The 19,382-nt window shown below is 37.6% G+C and overlaps 2 protein-coding genes across 4 annotated transcripts; both read left to right on the forward strand.

The window, feature by feature from the left end:
- The first annotated feature begins 683 nt into the window (after nucleotides 1–683).
- On the forward strand, nucleotides 684–10,007 carry trafd1 (TRAF-type zinc finger domain containing 1). Of its 3 annotated transcripts, none has more exons than XM_046842221.1 (12): nucleotides 684–908; nucleotides 1,480–1,525; nucleotides 2,574–2,619; nucleotides 2,713–2,848; nucleotides 4,412–4,465; nucleotides 4,633–5,044; nucleotides 5,353–5,690; nucleotides 6,604–6,846; nucleotides 6,957–7,092; nucleotides 7,588–7,816; nucleotides 8,868–8,928; nucleotides 9,242–10,007. In XM_046842221.1, exons 3-12 carry the CDS (start codon nucleotides 2,585–2,587, stop codon nucleotides 9,284–9,286), a joined length of 1,689 nt encoding a protein of 562 aa, XP_046698177.1. In that variant the 5' UTR covers nucleotides 684–908; nucleotides 1,480–1,525; nucleotides 2,574–2,584; the 3' UTR covers nucleotides 9,287–10,007. The 3 variants fall into 3 exon arrangements, with proteins under 3 accessions (XP_046698177.1, XP_046698178.1, XP_046698180.1); XM_046842222.1 differs by having other exon boundaries at nucleotides 2,579–2,619; XM_046842224.1 differs by lacking the exon at nucleotides 684–908 and having other exon boundaries at nucleotides 1,378–1,525; nucleotides 2,579–2,619.
- Nucleotides 10,008–13,118: 3,111 nt separating this feature from the next.
- LOC124380309 (serine protease inhibitor 2.1-like) lies at nucleotides 13,119–16,872 on the forward strand. The gene is made up of 5 exons (XM_046841167.1): nucleotides 13,119–13,223; nucleotides 13,796–14,426; nucleotides 14,546–14,810; nucleotides 15,628–15,772; nucleotides 16,174–16,872. Exons 2-5 carry the CDS (start codon nucleotides 13,811–13,813, stop codon nucleotides 16,375–16,377), a joined length of 1,230 nt encoding a protein of 409 aa, XP_046697123.1. The 5' UTR covers nucleotides 13,119–13,223; nucleotides 13,796–13,810; the 3' UTR covers nucleotides 16,378–16,872.
- The last annotated feature ends 2,510 nt before the right edge of the window (nucleotides 16,873–19,382 follow it).

The raw sequence follows: 19,382 nt of genomic DNA on the forward strand, positions 1-19,382 counted from the left end.
ACAGTTCAATACAGCATAAAAAAAATGTGATTTCTTGTTTGTCACCATTATTAATATCATGAGTGTAAAGTTTACACTCATGATATTAATAATGGTGACATTATTCAACAGCCTCAACTCCTTATCTACCCCAAACCCCACCTCACTCAACAGCCTCAACTCCTTATCTACCCCAAACCCCACCTCACTCAACAGCCTCAACTCCTTATCTACCCCAAACCCCACCTCACTCAACAGCCCCAACTCCTTATCTACCCCAAACCCCACCTCACTCAACAGCCTCAACTCCTTATCTACCCCAAAACCCCCTCCTCTTATTCTACAGCCCCAGTGCCTTATCTACCCCAAACCCCACCTTACTCAATGGCCTCAACTTCTTATCTACCCCAACCCCGTTATTCAACAGCCCCAGCACTTCATCTACCCCAAATACACTGTAAACATGCCAAGCTTCTGCCTGAAGTCTTTACTTCTTTTATTTGTATTTTTTAATAATAAAAGCCGATATTCAGAAGATGTCTTTTTCTAACACGGATACCTCTCGCTTGCAAATAAGAATGATAAAAAATGACACAATTTATCAGATTTCTGATGCCATATTTATAAATCGTTTTATCTTTGCTGTTTTATTTTATTTATTTATTTTTGGTTGTTGTTTTCCCATCTGACCGGAAGTCGGTGCCCATGTGACGACATTAGCGTTCTCACTTCCGGCACATAGACACAACTTAATACTTTAGCTTCATTGTTCAGTTAAACCCTATAAACTAAAGGACAGTTTATCCGTTTTATTTCCTTATTTAATTATTTTGTACCAGCGCGAAAACAGACGGATTACTGAATTAGCAAAATACTTTTACTTAGCCAAGTTTCAACTGTTTTGCTGTGGTCTAGTCCGGTCATGAATGGTGGGTGCTGAGAGATAAAAAAACAAAAATAAAATAAATAAAAACAGAAATCGGCATATGTAAAAAGTTTTATCTTTTGTTATTATTATTATGTATTTATTATATTTTTTATTATGATTATTATTATTATTATGATTCTTATTATTGCTATTATTATTATTATTATTATTATGTGTTATACTTCCTGTTGGTGATTTGTTTCACTAACTGACACTTGTTTCTCGTTTTATTTGCGCGTTTATTTATTTATTTTTTAATTTCTCGCAAACAAATAGATGTTTGAGAAAAGATGTTATAGAAAAGAGAATAGATGTTTGTGTACAGTATCTGTTAACTGAGGCTGTGTTCTCTGTAGAGTTCCGCTCCCTTCCACGTTGCTCTTCGCAGTGTGTGAGGGAGTGGATTGTACAGCCTAGCTAGTGCACTTTGTGTCTCTTGAGGTGGCATTTGTGATACCGCCGACTCTTGGAGATTGCTAAGCGAGCTAGCTACTTTACCGGAAGCGAAGGGTTTTCGTGAAAACACACAGCGGTTAATGAATCAACTGTTTCTGTTTCGTTTCTTTTGAAAGGTTAAGGAAACAGTTTCTCCAGTGAGCTCCTGTTAACAAAAACAAGGTGAGCTTATAAATGTATTTATTATTGTTTATCATGGGTGGAAAGTCGATATACGCGTCTAGGAACATTAGTCACAAATGCAACAGTAGAGAGACAGGCTAAGTTAGGCTTCTGTTACAGACTGTACAGAATAACACAGATAGACTGACAGCGAAGAGAGAGGGAGACAAACAGTTGCCTAGATAGATAGATAGATAGATAGATAGATAGATAGATAGATAGATAGATAGACAGACATGTAATAGATGGATGAATGGATGGAGCAACAGAGATCAATATATAGATAGAAATACAGACATGTGATTGATGGATAGATAGACGGATAGATAGGCAGAAAGACAGACATGTAATAGAAAAATAGATATATAGACAGACAGACAGACACAGACATGTACTCAATAGATTGAAAACAATAGACAGATAGGTACTTGGTCGACAGACGGACAACAGGTGATAGATAGATAGATAGATAGATAGATAGATAGATAGATAGATAGATAGATAGATAGACATGTAACGAATAGAGTGACAGACAGGTATGATAGATAGACAGACAGACAGGAAGTTGAAGCATTATTTTAGTGATTGGTTAGTCTATATTATTTGTTCAATTTTTTTTATTGTTGTCTATTTTGTTTGTTGTTTCCTGAAATTTTATGGTCCTAAATTATTACCACACTTTCACTAAAAAGCAGCAAGAATGAAATATACATATAATTCCAAACTCTATAACAAAAAAATCCCACCAGAAATTGTTTGAAAACACATAAAATAAAATAAGACTAGAATATTTTTTATTTGACACGTATCTGGCCCCCCTAAAACCAGTTTATTTGTGAATGGGGTGCCATTGAATTTAAAATCAGTATGTTGCAGAACAACTGCTTTTTATAAAATACACATTCACCTTTGTTGAAGCTCATCCCTGAGTGTGTTCTTAATTTTGTATATTATCATGAAGTTTTATATTTGTACATCTGATTGCGATTTATGTTTATTTGTGGTTCTGATGCCGATTAAACGCTTTTCTTGTCTCTTTTATCAAAAGGGCAGCCGGTTATGGCCGACGAAAACACTCACCTTTGCTCTAACTGGTATGGATTTCCTTCATCATGCAATAAGTTCACAGCAATAGTTCACAGTTCACTCTTCATGTTTTGATCATTTTCATGTGTGTCCCTCTGCAGCAAACATGACATTCCCGAAGCCAACTTCACCACACACGAGATCCACTGTCGACGCAACATCGCCCTGTGTGATGTGTGCCAGGAGCCCGTTCCCCGAGCCGAACTGCAGAAACATTCAGAGCAGGAGCATTCTCAGGTATCGTTTTAATGACACTGTGGTGTCTCTGAAAGTTAAAAAAATAACAGGACTTTTTGTTTGACCTTTTAAGCATGCTGCTTCGGTTCCCCACAACATTGCTTTTTATGTTGAGCATTTGTTAAAGCAAGCAGATGGTTTTAAATAGTGGTAAATAGGTTTCTATCATTCTATGGTTATTCCAGTTTTTTTTTTTATTCATATCTGTAATATTGTTCCAATACATTTTATAATATTCTGCAATATTTTGCGTGTCCTCACAAATCAGGCTGCAAAAAGTGATGTAAAGGTGCAATTCGGTCAATTTGACCCGTAATAAACATATTATACAGGTCGTCCTGTACTTACGATGACCCCATCGTAAGTCGCAAATATCGTAAGAAGATTAAGTCAAGTCAAGAAGCTTGTATTGTCATTTCAACCATATATATAGCTGACAGAGTACACAGTGAAATAAAACAACGTTCCTCCTGAACCCTGCTGCTACATAGACAACATAAAGCTACATAACAGAAAACACAGCTGAGGACTTGTAAGTGTCCACGCCACATAAAGTGCTAGTGCAAACAGTGCAAAACAACACAAGACAGTGTAGGACAAATACACAAAACACAACAAAATAGCCAATCAACCTGCTGTATATTACACAGTGCGGTGTGTAAAAGAGAACTTAGTACAGGAGGGAACATTGTAATTAAACAGAATGTAAACAAAATGGTTTGTGCAAAAAAACAATAGCAGCAGTCAAAAAAGATGTGCAGAAACAGCATGTAAACAGTTTGTAGTAATGAAGTGATATTATATGGGCATGGACGTGTGAAGTAAGTACGATTGTGTGTTGAGTCCGGGTTGTACAGATCAATCACACAGTTGTGTGTGTAGTGTGTGTGTAGTGTGTGTGTGTGAGTTTTAGTTCAGAAGATGGTGCTATGACTGTGACAGTCTTTCCTGCTTCATGCTGATTTATCATTTTTATTTTCTGCTCGAAACTGATGGCTTTTTTTTTCAACTTATAATCACTAAAATTGCTGTTTGAAACAGAAAAAAAATACACACTGAGACGTAGATGTAAGTCGGGGACCATCTGTATATATAATTTCAAAAGGATCCTTTAAAGTTTTGTAATGTTGCCATGCAGTGGATCTGACTCGGTTATTCACTTAAGCATTCCCCCAGGACCAAGGCGCAACAGGAAACAAAATAACACAAAAATACACTGCATAACGTGCACGTGTGCCTAAAAAAGAAATGATGCGACACAACGAGAAAATAGACACAGCGACAGTGCAGCACCGACCTGTACAGTAATTGTGTGTTAGTGCAAATAAACCGTTCATGTACAATACATTTCTCTAAATAAAAACATTTCTGTTGGAACTGTTCCGAATTATACTCTGCCCACAGGTCAAAACATTATATTAAAGGGAAAACATTGTGTTATGTGTTTGTTTGGAATTGCAATCCGCATCACAGGCAAAGTGACCTTTTCATTACAGAGCATGTTACAGATGTTACAGAGCTTTTCTTTTATGAAAGAACATGTTGACTATTTTTCCCCACTAGGAACAATGCAAATGTGGTCTGAAGATTGAAAAGAGGCACATGGAGACCCATCAGGTACTGCGGTGTTGATTTATCATCTGTTCATACCACTTACGTTGTTCATTTTGCACTTTCTAGTAGTGGTAATCTTAAAAATCTATTTAGCTTGGAGGTCACATGCTTTGTTCAAATTGTTCCCCGCTGTAGTAACAGTGACATTCACACAGAGTTGCTTTTTGCAGAGTTCCGAATGCAGCCAACGTCTGGTCCCATGTCAGTACTGCGAGCTGGAGCTGGTCTTCAGCAAAGCCATAGAGCACGAGGAGTACTGCGGGACCCGTACCGAACCCTGCCCCGTGTGCAAGTGCAACATCATGCTGAGGGAGAAAGCTATCCATCCAGCACTGTGTGGGAGCCTCACGCCTCCTCAGGAGAGGAGGCTGGCCACTCAGTCCCCTGGAGCGTGGTTCGAGACACAGTCCATCCACAATCTGTTGAGGGGGCAAGAACGGAGTAATAATAACAGTAGTGCAGGGTTAACAGAGCGCAGAGGTCCACCACGGCCACTAGAGAGCAGACTTCACAACAGCACTAGAGGAGCAGTGGGGACTGGGGCCAGGAGAAACATGGTGCAGAGAAACGAGTTTTCTCGCTGTAAGTACAAGAAAAGGTTACATTTATATTAATCGACTACACTATAGTGTCTTTCATACCAGAGACATCACAAAATCCAACACAGCCAGTCCTGCTAAATTCTCAGTTCTGTTTTTGGGTGATATCCTGACTGTTCTTTCATTTTACATTGTTTTAACTACAAGGAAATGCTTTTAAAAAGGCAGTAAATACGTTTGAATAATAATTTATTAATGTATTTAAACTACATTTTAATCTGTGCATCATCTTTATATATTATGGTGTAGTAATTCTGGGCACAGTTTCTGATATTTGAACATGATTATCAGTGCTAGATCAGGACACAGAGCTGGAGACCAACAACAACAGCCTGCTGTGGCCTCTGAGCCAGCTGCCAGATTCCGACTCCTCTGGCCTGGACTACCTGCTGGCCCTAAGTCTGCAGAGTGATGGAGATACCGAGGAGCCAGATATTCAGCAGGGTTTGTGGACTGACGTCTGGGATCAGCATCTTGGCAGAATCCCAGTCCCAACCACCTTCAGCTCTCAACTCTCATCTCCCAATAACAACAACACTCCAGCTAGCACGAACACCTCCACTGAGATCATGCTCCCCTGTGAGTTCTGCGAGGAGCTCTTTCCAGAAGAGGACCTTATTTTACACCAGGTCAGAATCAATCTTATTATAGATTCAGGATTTATTTCCAAGAAAACAATGTATAAAAGACATATTTTATGTGTGCACTGGTGTCCTCATAAATTGTGAGTTTCAAAGAGGTTTGCAATTAAATTAAGTTAGGTCAGAAGAAGAGAAAATGTTGTGCCGAGAAAGAGAAATATCAAAGTGTAAAGAAAACACGGTCATGAACATAATGAGCAACGACCTTTCTGTCTGTCAACTGCATATTAATGGTAAATATTGGTAATGTAATTAATATCAGATGCTATAAAAGATGTACTCTAATGTTTGAAGTTTGTTTGTTTTAGTAAATCATGCCAATGAAGCATAGTAATGAATCATGCTGAATGACATTTAAATTCAAACGCTTGAACGCACTACAATGTTATAAAATTAAATATATTTTAATAGATTTTTCTGGTTACAAATTTAGACTAAAAATCCCTGTACCAAAGCTCATTAAACGAGCACATTCTGTGCCCTACAGAATTTTTTTTTAACCTTAATCAATACATAAAATATGTATTTTTTCTTTTAATGGAAAATAATTTTTTTTACAATAATTTTTTATTAAAAATATGTTCAAATTATTGACACCTCTCGACACTCTTATGAGTGTTTATTATTCATTTGCTGTGTGTCCCCAGGAACATTTGTTGTTTCTCTGGGGATAGAAATACAAGGTTGCACAAGTAACAGACAAAATTAAACATATTGTAAGTAAACATATTGTGTATTAGCATTTAAAAAATGCTATTACCCACATTAGGTGCTTGTAAAAGGTTAATTGTGAATTCTGATAATCGAGTTGTTCAGATTGTTATATAGTCCAGCATGTATTCTTGGTATTTTATATAATGCACTCGTGGATTTTAGTTGCTTGTTTGTTATTGTTCCATAGACGGGGTGCAACACTGCCTCTGCCATCGCCTCTTTCAGCAAGCAGCCTCCATCTCTGCCCCATGAAGAGCCTTTCACTGACGATGACATCATCACTCCTCGTACCCCGAGTCCTCCCAACCTGCCCCAATCGGTCTCCCCTCTTTCCTACAGTCCTCCTTCAAGCCCAGTAGGGGGTGATGTGCTCATTCCCTGCGAGTTCTGTGGAGTAACTTTGGAGGAAAGTGTCGTATTTCACCATCAGGTATTTCCACCACGTGCATTGTTCACAATATTTGTTTGTTTTTTTAAATACACATAGTGTAAACAGATAGGGATATGGCTTTTCAATATCATTCTCTGTCCATCATTTAGGATAAGTGCGACTTCCGCCCTGCCACGGCTTATCAAACAGATGGAGCATCCCCATCTCCATGGAAACCTCTCTACCCAACCAATGAGAGGTGTGGGAGGAGTTCTCCAGAAAGACAAAGAATAGTGAAACAAAAGGGTGAGCCACTGCTCATGTGTTCTTATCTAGAATAGTGCGGCAATTTATTTTTTATTTTTTTACCTGAGGCAATTTGCTCAAAGGGTACAGCATGTTTAGTCAAGTCTCATAGCTGTTTTCAGAACAGCTCTGATTTAAGTATACGCTATGTATGATCCAAGCTTAAAACTATGCGTTTGTTTGAAAGCTACTGTCACAATACGTGTCTGTCAATAGCACGAGCATGTTGTGTTGTGCAAAGGAACAAGAATGTCTTCAAGATATGGAAAGGATTTTTATAAGCTCTAAACAGATTATTCAATGTATTGAATATAAGGAAGCAACTTCAACAAAAACTCTTAACGTGCATCTAAAAAACACTAATAAATAAAATCATTTATTCAACTTTATTATTAGGACTCCTTAGGACAAGTTATGTGCAGAATTATGTTTAATCTGTGTTAAAAAAATCTCGCTAGTCTGCACCAATTTCACCGATCTCTTTGTTTTATGCAGAAGAGCCTGCTAAGGACATGGCAACAGTTCATGACTGGCAGAGCTACAGGTCTTCTGTGGACCCGTGGAAGCCGTCTGCCTTTAGAAGTCTTTCCTCCGCTGGGAAGAACACCAATGCAGAGCAGCAAGGAAAGAGCAGGAGTCAGTGGGGAAACGTCACAGACATCCGCTCACCCCGTTTAGATCCTCTCAGTGGATGCTTCAGTTCCAGCACTGCAGGGTCTTCTGAGTAAGTGCACACCTGGGACGGTCTTTGTCAAATTTATTATATTGATAATTGAGAAGTCAGACAACTTCTTTTAGCTTCTCCCATTAGGGGTCGCCACAGCGGATCATCCGGCTCCATACCCCCCTGTCCTCTACATCTGCTCCTTTCAAACCAACTGCTCCTTTCAAACGCTGAGGATGGAGCCATCCGGTTCCATCCTCAGCGTTCTTCTACCGATATACCCCATGTCCCTCCTCTGCATATGTTTACCCCTTACAAAGAAATTAACAGTCTAGAATTTTTATGGTAGGTTTATTTTAACAGAGAAAGAATATTTTAAAATAATCCCTAAAAAACATTAAAGAAAGGTTATAAATGAATTTGTATTTGATGGAGTGAAATAAGTATTTGATCCTGTACCTACCAGCAAGAATTCTGATTTCCACACACCCAAATTAGTCCTGTACCTTTAGGAAAGAACTCCTAATATCAACTCATTATGTGTATAAAAGACACATGTCACAGAATCAACCTCTTCTATTCAAACCTCTCCACCACCATGAGCAAAACCAAAGCTGTCAAAGGACGTCAGGGACAAGATTGTAGACCTGCACCAGGCTGGAATGGGCTACAAGACCACCAAACTGTTGTTGTCCAAACTTTTGGTCTGTACTGTATATGTATATATATATATATATACATATACATACATACATACATACATACAGCGACTAGGCATAACTTTATTGCCATCAATCAGGCAAAAAGTTATGACCACCTGCCTAATATTGAGTCCCCTTTTGCTGCCAAAACAGTCGTGACCCAGCGAGCATTAACGCCATTTACTTCTTTAGCAGTTTGCACTCCTGTACAGTCTGTTTATTGTTAAAAGCGCTATACAAATAAAAATGAATTGAATTGAATTGAATTAACTGACAGATTAATTACATTATTGGTCCAATTGAGGGATACTGTAACCTAATTTTATACTCACATTTTTCCACCCTAACACACACACACACACACACACACTATAAAAATGATCATAGACCTCTTGTATTCCCCATGACAGGCCTCAGACCAGAGACAGGGCAGACGGCCGACACTGCCAAAAGAACACAGCCGTGTCAAAGGTACTGTTTTCAACTGCGCCATAATAAATAAATGATTAACAGAAATGTTAAAGGAAAAAGTCCAAACTGAAACACTTTAAATATGTTCAAACTGAAATATTTGTGATGTGCTCATTTAGAATTATTGTCCTTTACTCAGAAAAACATTTCCTCACTCATTATGTTTTGCAAATCAAATTAGAAGTGTCTTATAAATAATTATTTTACATGGCTGTGCTTTAATTACAGTTAAAATATACATGTATTTGTGTATTGTTGATAAACTATAATAAAATATAATAAATAATGATATATTTCTGTCTTTTACTTCCAGGTGGCCAAGAAGCGGAACACTGACAAAGAAAAAGAAGAAAAATAGGAGGTGCCAGTTTCTCTACTTATTGTAAAAAAGGGAGATTAGTCAATGTTGAGTATACACACATGGAGTTCACACACCTTCTCTCCACAATGTACACTGTGATTTGGAGTGGGCAGAATTCTAGGCCCGTAAATCTAAAATAATGGACCATTAGCCTTTTATTTTTATCTGTTTAGTTGGTTTTGCAATGCAAACCTCCACCACAATCTTTAATTCTGGCAAACAGCCATGATATGAGTGGGATGATCTACTCATACCTGTGTGTGTGTGTGTGTGTGTGTGTGTGTGTGTGTGTGTGTGTGTGTGTGTGTGTGTGTCCATTAGGAAATAAAAAATGTGCATAATTTGTTTGTGTTGATGTCCAAAAAAAAAAAAGTTTCTTCGTTTCTTCTTCTAAACGACTTGCTTTTGTTGCACGAAGTTTAAATTGTCTTTTTGTTATTGTTTTTCTGGGTATGTGTTCTTTTTTACTTTTAGCTCTTTTAATATTTCAATTCAGGACTGGAAAGACACTAAAGCTTTTATATTTTCTTAAAATCTTTTTTAAAATACATGTGACAGTACATTCACATTAAGCCTTATTCTGTCTCTTATTTTGCATACTGTGTATTTACATGATGGTTTCAGGATCACTCTAAGCTGAGGCAATCAACTTGTGTAAACTTTTCATATTCTTCTGGAAAAAAATGCTTTATGGACATAATAAAAGCCTCAATCCCAATGTGTCATGTTTTTATGAAACAGTATTTATAAGGTTGCTTATAAAGTCAGTTTTTTGGTATGAAATATTCATTCATGAAGTATTGCTAACAATAATACTGAGCAAATATTAATATGTTCATAGTAATGAAACCTTTTTTTTTTTTTTTTCGAAAAATTTGTGTTGCAAATTGCATGACATTGACATACAACATGCCTAAGATTTGGATCAGAAAATTCCAGCCATTTTTTTAATTCCAGTGCTCTAACAATTTGTATCAGAAGAGCAGTAAATACTCTTGATTTTATCTACATACATTGTGGGAATAGAACATACAAGACCCCTAAAGCATAGCTGGAAAAAAAACAAACCTTATTATTTATTTTATTTTATAATGATTTATAATGATGATAGTAAAAACATTTTTTTTGATGATGGTTTATACTTCCCACGTGTTGTGTAATCTGCCAGTCAGATTCATTAGCAGAAAATACATATACAGTGGAACCCGGTTATGTCGATGTCCTAGGGGGTCGCCAAAAAGCATCGAGGTAACCGATGATCGAGATAAACGAAAATCAAAATGGCGGCAGTATATTAACGTGCTTGAAATTTCTTTATGTACATGATGTGCGTTAATAAATGAGAATGTGCATGCACGTGTTTTTGAAGGGGTTTTTTTACACAACAGCGTTGCCGCGATTTGTTTTATGAGGCGACATGCTATAAAAATGTACGTACATTTTGTAATGTTTTTAATTTATACTTTTTACTGTATTATTGTCAGGAATCCACCTGCCCCTTTGGCGGCTGTCAAAATCCGCTTTCCACCTGGATGCACACCTGGTGCTCATTATTCACTCATCCCCAGCTCCTATATATAAACCACTCATTCATGCACACTCCTTGTCGGTTATAGTTAGTATGTGAAGGTGTTTGATGCATGTTTGTCTGTGTTTTCCCTGTCACACGTATTCCTATGCGTTTCTTCCTTTCCGGACTCCACGCGCTCTCCACGGCTGCAAAACACGTATATAATTGTTATGCAGCGAACTGTGCTCAGGCTTTACCTCAGCTCATTACCCTGCATAACAATTATATACAGTATTATTTATTTACCTGTATTATTTAGTATTAATACTGCTAAAAAACAGGGCAAAAATTGTTAATAAATGGGTTTCGGTGGAGGTCGGGAACGTATTAATTGGTTTTCCATTATTTCTTATGGGCAGAGATTTACCAGTATAGAATACAAACCACCGTCGATTCCTCAAAAAATTACGGTAGTGAGATGGTGAAGTGGCATCGATAACTAATATTTTCAAAAGCCGGCGTTTGGTCATGGAGATCGAGATAACTTTTGAATGTTGAATGGTAAATTTTTCCCCCCTTGTGCTCGAGATATTAGGGTTCGGCGACATAAAAAAAGTTGACATAACCATTAAAAAATGCTTAGTAAAAGCGAGAATTTGGCGGTTCCACTTCAAAAACGTCGACTTAATAGGGTTGTCGAGGTAACCGAGGGGGAGATAACCGGGTTCCACTGTAGAATAAAAGCGTCTCCATGAAATACACAAAAAAAATGCATAGATTATTTTGCTAAAGTCCTGTGACAATCATTTATAGTCCTGTGCCAAGGGATGTGATCAAAAACCTGGAAATTTGAACGCGTTCTCCATCCAAAACGAGTCACTGTGGCTGGCAGAAGTTGCAGCCAAACAAAAAAGTTATCAGTATTCAGAACTGTTTTGTCTGACAGGTAAAGCATTTATTTAGTGAGAAACAAGTGTATGATTTATCAAGTTATTCTGGCATCAATCTCAGTTAAGTTAGATATGAAAAGTGGTTTGTTCATCATGTGACAAAGTTTTAAGCAGATTTTCTATATTTCAGATTGGGTCGACTTGTTTAGATACACCTGCATATAAATATCAATTATTCCTTATAGGTTTATCCCTAATCAGCAAGCCAGTGGCAAGGAAACATTTCTTGAGACGGTTTTTGAAGGAGTGGCTTCCATCTGGCCTGATTGGTGGAGTGCTGCAGAGATGGTTGTTATTCTGGAAAGTTCTTTTGGAAGGTTTTCCTCTTTCCACAGAGAAACGCTGGAGCTCTTTCAGAGTGATCATCGGGTTCTTGGTCACCTCCCTCCCAGGCGGCTCTGCTCTAGGAAGAGTCCTGGTGGTTCCAAACTTCTTCCATTTACGGATGATGAAGGCCACTGTGCTCATTGGGAGCTTCAACGATGCAGAAATTTTTCTGTTCCTCTCCCCAGATCTGTGCCTCAATACAATCCTGTCTCTGAGGTCTACAGACAATTCCTAGGTCTTCATGGATTGGTTTGTGTGCTGACATGCACTGTTAACTGTGGGACCTCATATAGACAAGCGTGTGTCTTTCAAATCATGGACTCCAATCAAGTTTAACATCTCAAGGATGATTAGGAAACAGGATGCACCTGAATGTCGTGATTTTTTACTGTTTTTTACTTTAAATACATTTGAAATGATTTTGAACAAACCTCTTTTATGTCGTCATTATGAGGTTTTGTTTGTAGAAAAATAAGACAAATTTAAGGAAAATAATGAATTGAATCCATTTTGGAATGAGGCTGTAACGTAACAAAATGTGGAAAAGGTGAAGCGCTGTGAATACTTTCCATATGCACTGTATCTCAGTAAAGCTGGTTTGAGACAATGTCAAACGTTAAAAGTGTTAGACAAAAAAATATATAAATGAAATGAATAAAACTGAATCTGATTGTATTTAAAGCTAACGGGTATAGGAGGCAGCTGTGGCTGTGGCGTGCCTTTTAGCATACGACACTAATTGATAAACCTGATTAGATAAGTATATCTTTAAAGTTACAAAATCTTAGGGTTTCCCACCTAAACAACATTCATTTTCTATTTATAAAATATACCTAGTGGACTTTAATTTAGGTTTCAACTGTAGACTTGAACACGTCATTCAGCTTGTTCATGCATCAAGTATGAGCCAGGTAATGTGGTGCAATGGTACTCCAGGTCCAGAACTCCTCGATGCTGTGAATGTTTTACATTCAAATAATCGATATATTTGCTCTTATGTCCTCTGCTTGCATTGCTGAGAGTCTGTTAATGATTAGAAATTATTCAGACTACGGATAAACAAAAAAACAGGGTAGAGTCTTGTGGCTAAAAGTATACTGAACAAAGCAAGGCATTAGAAGATTTTCCGGAGAATTGCTTTATTTCGGTGAGTTTGTTGTGTATGACTTTTTGCACATTCTTGGAGAACAGACAGTTGAATTGATCACTGTTAGTGTTAAGATGGGCCTCACACTGACACACTATAGGGTCTTTACGATGAGAGTATGTAAGGTACACAAAATATCTTTATCTGGGTTCATACATCTCTGGTTACTATGTCTTCTTACCCAATCAGCAACAGTTTTAGGTCAGGTTTTTTTCAGTGTGTATGTATACTTGTCTGTTATCTGTAATAAACTGAAGAAGAACATTTGCACCATTCTGTGTGCTGTGATTCTTCCCTGATCAGAAAATGCACCATGGGCATCGTAGATCGCATGGGAAACTTTTTCAAGAATTAAGATTTGCTTCGGCATGATAAAAATCTAACAATCACTTATGTGAGAACAGGAGTAAATAGGTTAAAAACAAGGTGGAAAAATCCATCATCTGACATTTGTTGCTAAATTTGGAATGATTTATAGATTCTTACTGTATAGAAAAACGGTGTGTAATTCATTTTATTTCTTGTTATGAGATGTCATTTGACCTGTTTGGTTTGAATTTATTCGATTTTAGCTCAGAAGAAGCGTCATGCCGTGGAATGCCGTGTGTTTGTGGTGCTGTTTTGCCTTGGCATTCGTTTCCACTAATGTACACGGAGATCTACAGCAGCATTCTGACTACGATGATCAGAAAACTCACATGAAAGCATTAAGTGACATGAACAATAATTTTGCATTTCGACTGTACAAAAGCATCGTGTCTGTCGCTCAGTCCGAGAACGTGTTCTTCTCACCGTTGAGTGTCTCCATGGCATTGTCTGCACTGTCTTTAGGAGCAGAAGGTGAGACTCATGAACAGCTTCTCAGTGGCCTCGGATTCAGCGATACGGTCATGACCTCTGAGGAATTGCACAATGCCTACTTAGATCTTCTCCGTAACCTCAGTCAGAGGACAGGAGTAGATCTGAACGTGGGTACTGCTGTCTATGTAAATGAAACTTTCAAGCCTCACGCGGAATTTTTGGAGAAAATTGCCAATTTCTATCTTTCCGAAGGCTTCTCTGTCGATTTCACCCAAACCAAAAAAACCTCTAATCAGATAAACAAATATGTCAGTGAAAAGACACAAGGAAAAATTCGCAGGGTTATTAAAGAACTGGATTCATGTACCCTCATGTATCTACTCAGCTATATCTATTTTAAGGGTACGTTTTATTTTTTAATTATTTTTTTATTATGTATAACTATTATGTCAATATTAATTGTATCATCACCTCTTTCTGCTTTTGTGTTCTATAACAGCAATTCCATTTTCTTTCTTTAGGAAAATGGTCCATCCCCTTTGACCCCCAAAATACCAGAAAGGCAAAATTCAATGTGGATGCAAAAACAACTGTTCCAGTTCAAATGATGAATGAGATAAATAATTTTTACATCCACTCCGATGCAGAGCTCTCTACCACTGTCCTTCGTCTGGATTACAACGACTCATTCTCCATGATACTCGCTCTACCCAAAGATCTCACTGTTCTTCAAGAGGCTTTGCTTCCACAACACATCGAAAACTGGACCAAGAAGATAAGTAAAAGGTTGTTTGGATTGTCTGGGATTTTAAAATGTTAACATAGTTCAGAAATGTTTTTAAAAATTTGATTTTTTTTAATGTACACTATATGGACAAACGTATTGGGACACCTGAGTTTTCCAGTCACATCCTTCCCAGTCTTTTTTCCCAATCTGTTGCCACAACATTGGAGGCACACAATTTTATAGGACGTCTTTGGAGGCGGTAGCGTCTTCCTTTCACTTGAACTAGGAGACCCAAACCTGTGCACAAAGAGAACTGTGTGAAGACACGGTTTACATGGATTGGAGTGGAAGATCTTGAGTGGCCTGCTACCTCGAACTCGACCTATCTGACCTCGACCTTATTAAAAACCTTTGGAATGAAGTGGAACTCTAACTCACTCACTCTAACTCCATACTCTGCATTTGTTCCTGACTTGTGGCTGAATGAGCACAAATCAAACAACCACACTTGGGGATTAAATGTGGAACAAAATGTACAAAAAGCACAGGAATCTTTTAGTCAGGTGTCCACAAACATTTGTCCATATAGTGTATTATCAATTTTGTCTGTTTTCTTTCCCCAAAATTTATTTCTTTTTATTATTCGGATAAAAAAAAAAAAAAAAACACAAATTTTTGAAGCAGCTTGGTAACTATAGTTGGCCTAAGGTCTCTTGTATTTGACAAGTTATCTTTGTTAGTTTGTCTATTTATTTATTTATATTTTTTATTTATTAATTTTTTTAAATTTATATTTACAACCTGTTATATACTAATGCGAGAAGTGGGTGTCATTTAAATATTGCCAATAAGCAAACTTGCCTTCTTTTTCTTCAGTAAATACGAGATCCACCTCCCTAAACTGTCCCTGAAAACATCATATTCGCTGATCAACATTCTTACTGGACTTGGAATGAAGGATATGTTTACTGATAAAGCTAACTTCGCTGGGATTACTGATGAAAACATATACCTTTCTGAGGTAAGAAGGTTAATGACAAATGCAGATGGCACATTAGAGATACAGGTTTGTCATGCTTTCCTCTTCTTCTTTTTCTTCTTCTTGTTTTTGTTCTTCTTCTTTTTCTTTTGGCTGCTCCCAGTCACCACAACAGATCACCTGTCCCCATACTAACCATGGGGTTTCAAATAAACCATGTCTTCCCTCAACACATCCATAAACCTGATATACCCAATGTCCCTCTGCTGCACATGACCAAACCATGCCACTAGCTAAACATGATGTAGGCATTAATCTAAAGCTATTGCATGAAAGTAACTGTGACTCCAATCATTTCTTTTCAATGTTGTTTTGCTTCACTGTTGAAAGGAAAAACATCACTCATGCACTCAATTACATGGAAATGTTCCGTTTGTCCCCAGGCTGTGCATAAAGCCACGTTAGATGTGGATGAAGTCGGAGCCACTGCAACAGCTGTGACGAAAATGCACTTTGCAGCACGTATTCAACCGACCAGTCTGAAATTTAATAAGCCATTTATGATATTTATCATCGACCAGGAAACAAAGAGCATCTTGTTTATGGGGAGAATTGTCAATCCCAAAAATTCTAATATAGATGAATAATCAATGGTGCACAGCAACAAAGCATTTTTACTTTGTTATTGTACTTAGGTACATTTTTTATGTATCAGGAATTTATAAGAATAAAAGTAATAAAACAAAGCAATTTTTCATTACATTGAAAGAAATATGTGAATAACGTTAAGTGATGTGGACTTGTCATGTGACCACAGTTGTAACCCTCTGGTTCTGGAAAGAGTGGGTGTGGTTTAAGGGTTTTCTCACTGTGTATCTGTAAGTATAGAAAACTCTCCTAAACGAGGTATAATGTGCAGTTTTAATTAACCACTTTTTATTCCATAAATTATTAAAATATAGTATACTTATATTATAGAACATGTGCATACTTAAGTACACTGAAAAGCAAATGTGTAATATGGAGTACTATTACTTTTCCTGGAGTTAAATTTAAGCTGTATATTTGTACTTTTTGTTCTGAAGTATAGGAGTGGTGTACTCCATCCTCCACTGTGATTAATATTAAAATATTGAAACTAATAATTTTTCTGGGCTTAAATTTTTTCTTTCTATTCCACATACAATTTATTGGCAAAAGTATTCAGTCACCCATCCAAATCATTAATCCAGGTGTTTCAATCACTTTCATGGTTATAGGTATATAAAATCATGCACCTGGGCATGCAGGTGATACATTTCTGAAAGAACGGGTCGCTCTCAGGAGCTCAGTCAATTCCAGCGTGGTACCATGACAGGATGCCACCTGTGCAATAAGTCCAGTTGTGAAATTTCCTCGCTACAAAATTTTCCACAGTCAATTGTTAGTAGTATTATAACTAAGTGAAAGCGATTGGGAACGACAGCAACTCAGCTTTAAAGTGTTAAACCACGTAAAATCACAGAGCGGGTCAGAGGAGCGGAGGTCACCAAATTTCCGCAGTCAATAGCTACAATCCTCTAAACTTCATGTGGCTTCAGATCAGCTGATCAACAGTGTGTAGAGAGCTTCATGGAATGGGTTTCCATGGTCGAGCAGCTGCATCCAAGCCTTACATCACCCAGTGCAATGTAAAGCATCGGATGCAGTGGTGTAAAGCACGCCACCACTGGACTCTAGAGCAGTGGAGACGTGTACTCTGGAGTGACGAATCACGCTTCACTGTCTGGCAATCCGATGGACAAGTTTGGTGGTTGCCAGGTGAACGATGTTTGTCTGCATTGTTCCGAGTGATGGTGAAGGGGGGATTATGATGTAGGGTTGTTTTTAGGAGTTGGGCTTCGGCCCCTTAGTTACAGTGAAAGAAACTCTTAAGGCTTCAGCATACCAAGACATTTTAGACAATTTCATGCTCCCCACATTGTGGGAACAGTTTGGGGACAGCCCATTCCAGCATGACTGTGCACCAGAGCACAAAGCAAGATCCATAAAGACGTGGATGAGTGCGTTTGGTGTGGAAGAACTTGACTGGCCTCCACAAAGTCCTAACCTCAGCCCGACAGGACACCTTTGGGATGAATTAGAGACTGAAGACTAAGACTGAGATCCAGGCCTTCTCGTCCAACATCAGTGTCTGACCTCAGTAATGCGCTTCTGGAAGAATGGTCAAAAATCCCCCTTAACACACTCCTAAACCTTGTGGAAAGCTGTCTCAAAAGAGTTGAAGCTGTTATAGCTGCAAAGGGCCAACATCATATTAAACCCAATAATGGATTAAGAATCGGATGTTACACTGAAGGCAGACGAGCGAATACTTTTGGCCTCATGGTCATTGTTAAAAACACTTTGAGAATTGACCTGAGCTACCTATAGTGCAGAATACATTGAACCTGCATTTAAAAAACCTTTCAGCAAGAATTAAGCGATTATTGAAATTTAGGGTGTTGCATGAATGTGAGGCATGAATAAGGCTAATAAACAATGCTGATTAGTAGAATGTTAAACATGTTTTCTAGACATGTTTAAAACAGACTTCTGACAACCAAAAAGGAGCAGCCTTTTCCTGTAAATTAAACCTCTGAGCTAACAGAGGTCTAAATGATCTAGAAATCTCATATTATATTGAAGACTGTTCAAATGAAATGTATTTTTAAATGCTGAGAGATTACGCTTCCAGCGCTAACCAGAAGGTAATTGTTTAGCGCAAGTTACATAAAGTTAAACCAGTCAATTGAAATCAAATTCAATTCAAGTCAATACATTTTGAGTTGTATAGCACTTTTAATATGGACATTGTCTTCAAGCAGCACTACAGAGATATACATTTACAACTGCATATATTTTTAACTAAAGTGGATAAAAAAGTTGCCGTAGCCAGTCTTGCCAGAGTCCCTACTTACACCATGATCACACTGTACAGTGTCCTTAAACATTTATGAAATAATGAGAATCAATTCTTTAATGAGTCATAACTTAAGTCATAATGTTAAAACACACATGTGACTGTGGGACAGCAATGGATAGTCATAGGACATTAGTGCACTACGATAATATCAGATAAGAGCACAGAAACTTGGGAAGTATGTTTAGAACTGTGTAGAAGAGTAATATAGTATTATAGTATAGTATATTATAATTAAAGAAAGTTTTCAGTTTAATTACATTTTATGAAATAAATATATGTCGTAAGCTATTTTCTAATAAAATCAAATTTATATCAGGCACATCAAGCTGAGCTCAGTAGTACTATGCTAACTGTTGCTACGATCAGCTGAGTGCAGTGCGAGTGCAGTGCGAGTGCAGTGCAAAAGCAGTGCAAGAGCAGATGAGAGTTTTTCGAGATGCTTCTATCTTTAATTACATTTTTATGGACTTAAAGGAACTGTACAAATTAACTTTTTCAGTTTTCCAATAGACACATTATTTTTGCTTGTTTGTGTTTCTGAATGATATTGCTGATGATATTTTACCAACACAACTTGAAGCATAGAAGAGAGCAATGTTCATGAGAGCAACAATTACCTTCTGGTTAGTGCTGGAAGCGTAATCTCTCAGCATTTAAAAATACATTTCATTTGAACAGTCTTCAATATAATATGAGATTTCTAGATCA

Source organism: Silurus meridionalis, chromosome 27 (assembly GCF_014805685.1).
Source record: "Silurus meridionalis isolate SWU-2019-XX chromosome 27, ASM1480568v1, whole genome shotgun sequence".
In the NCBI taxonomy this organism is placed as follows: Eukaryota; Metazoa; Chordata; class Actinopteri; order Siluriformes; family Siluridae; genus Silurus; species Silurus meridionalis.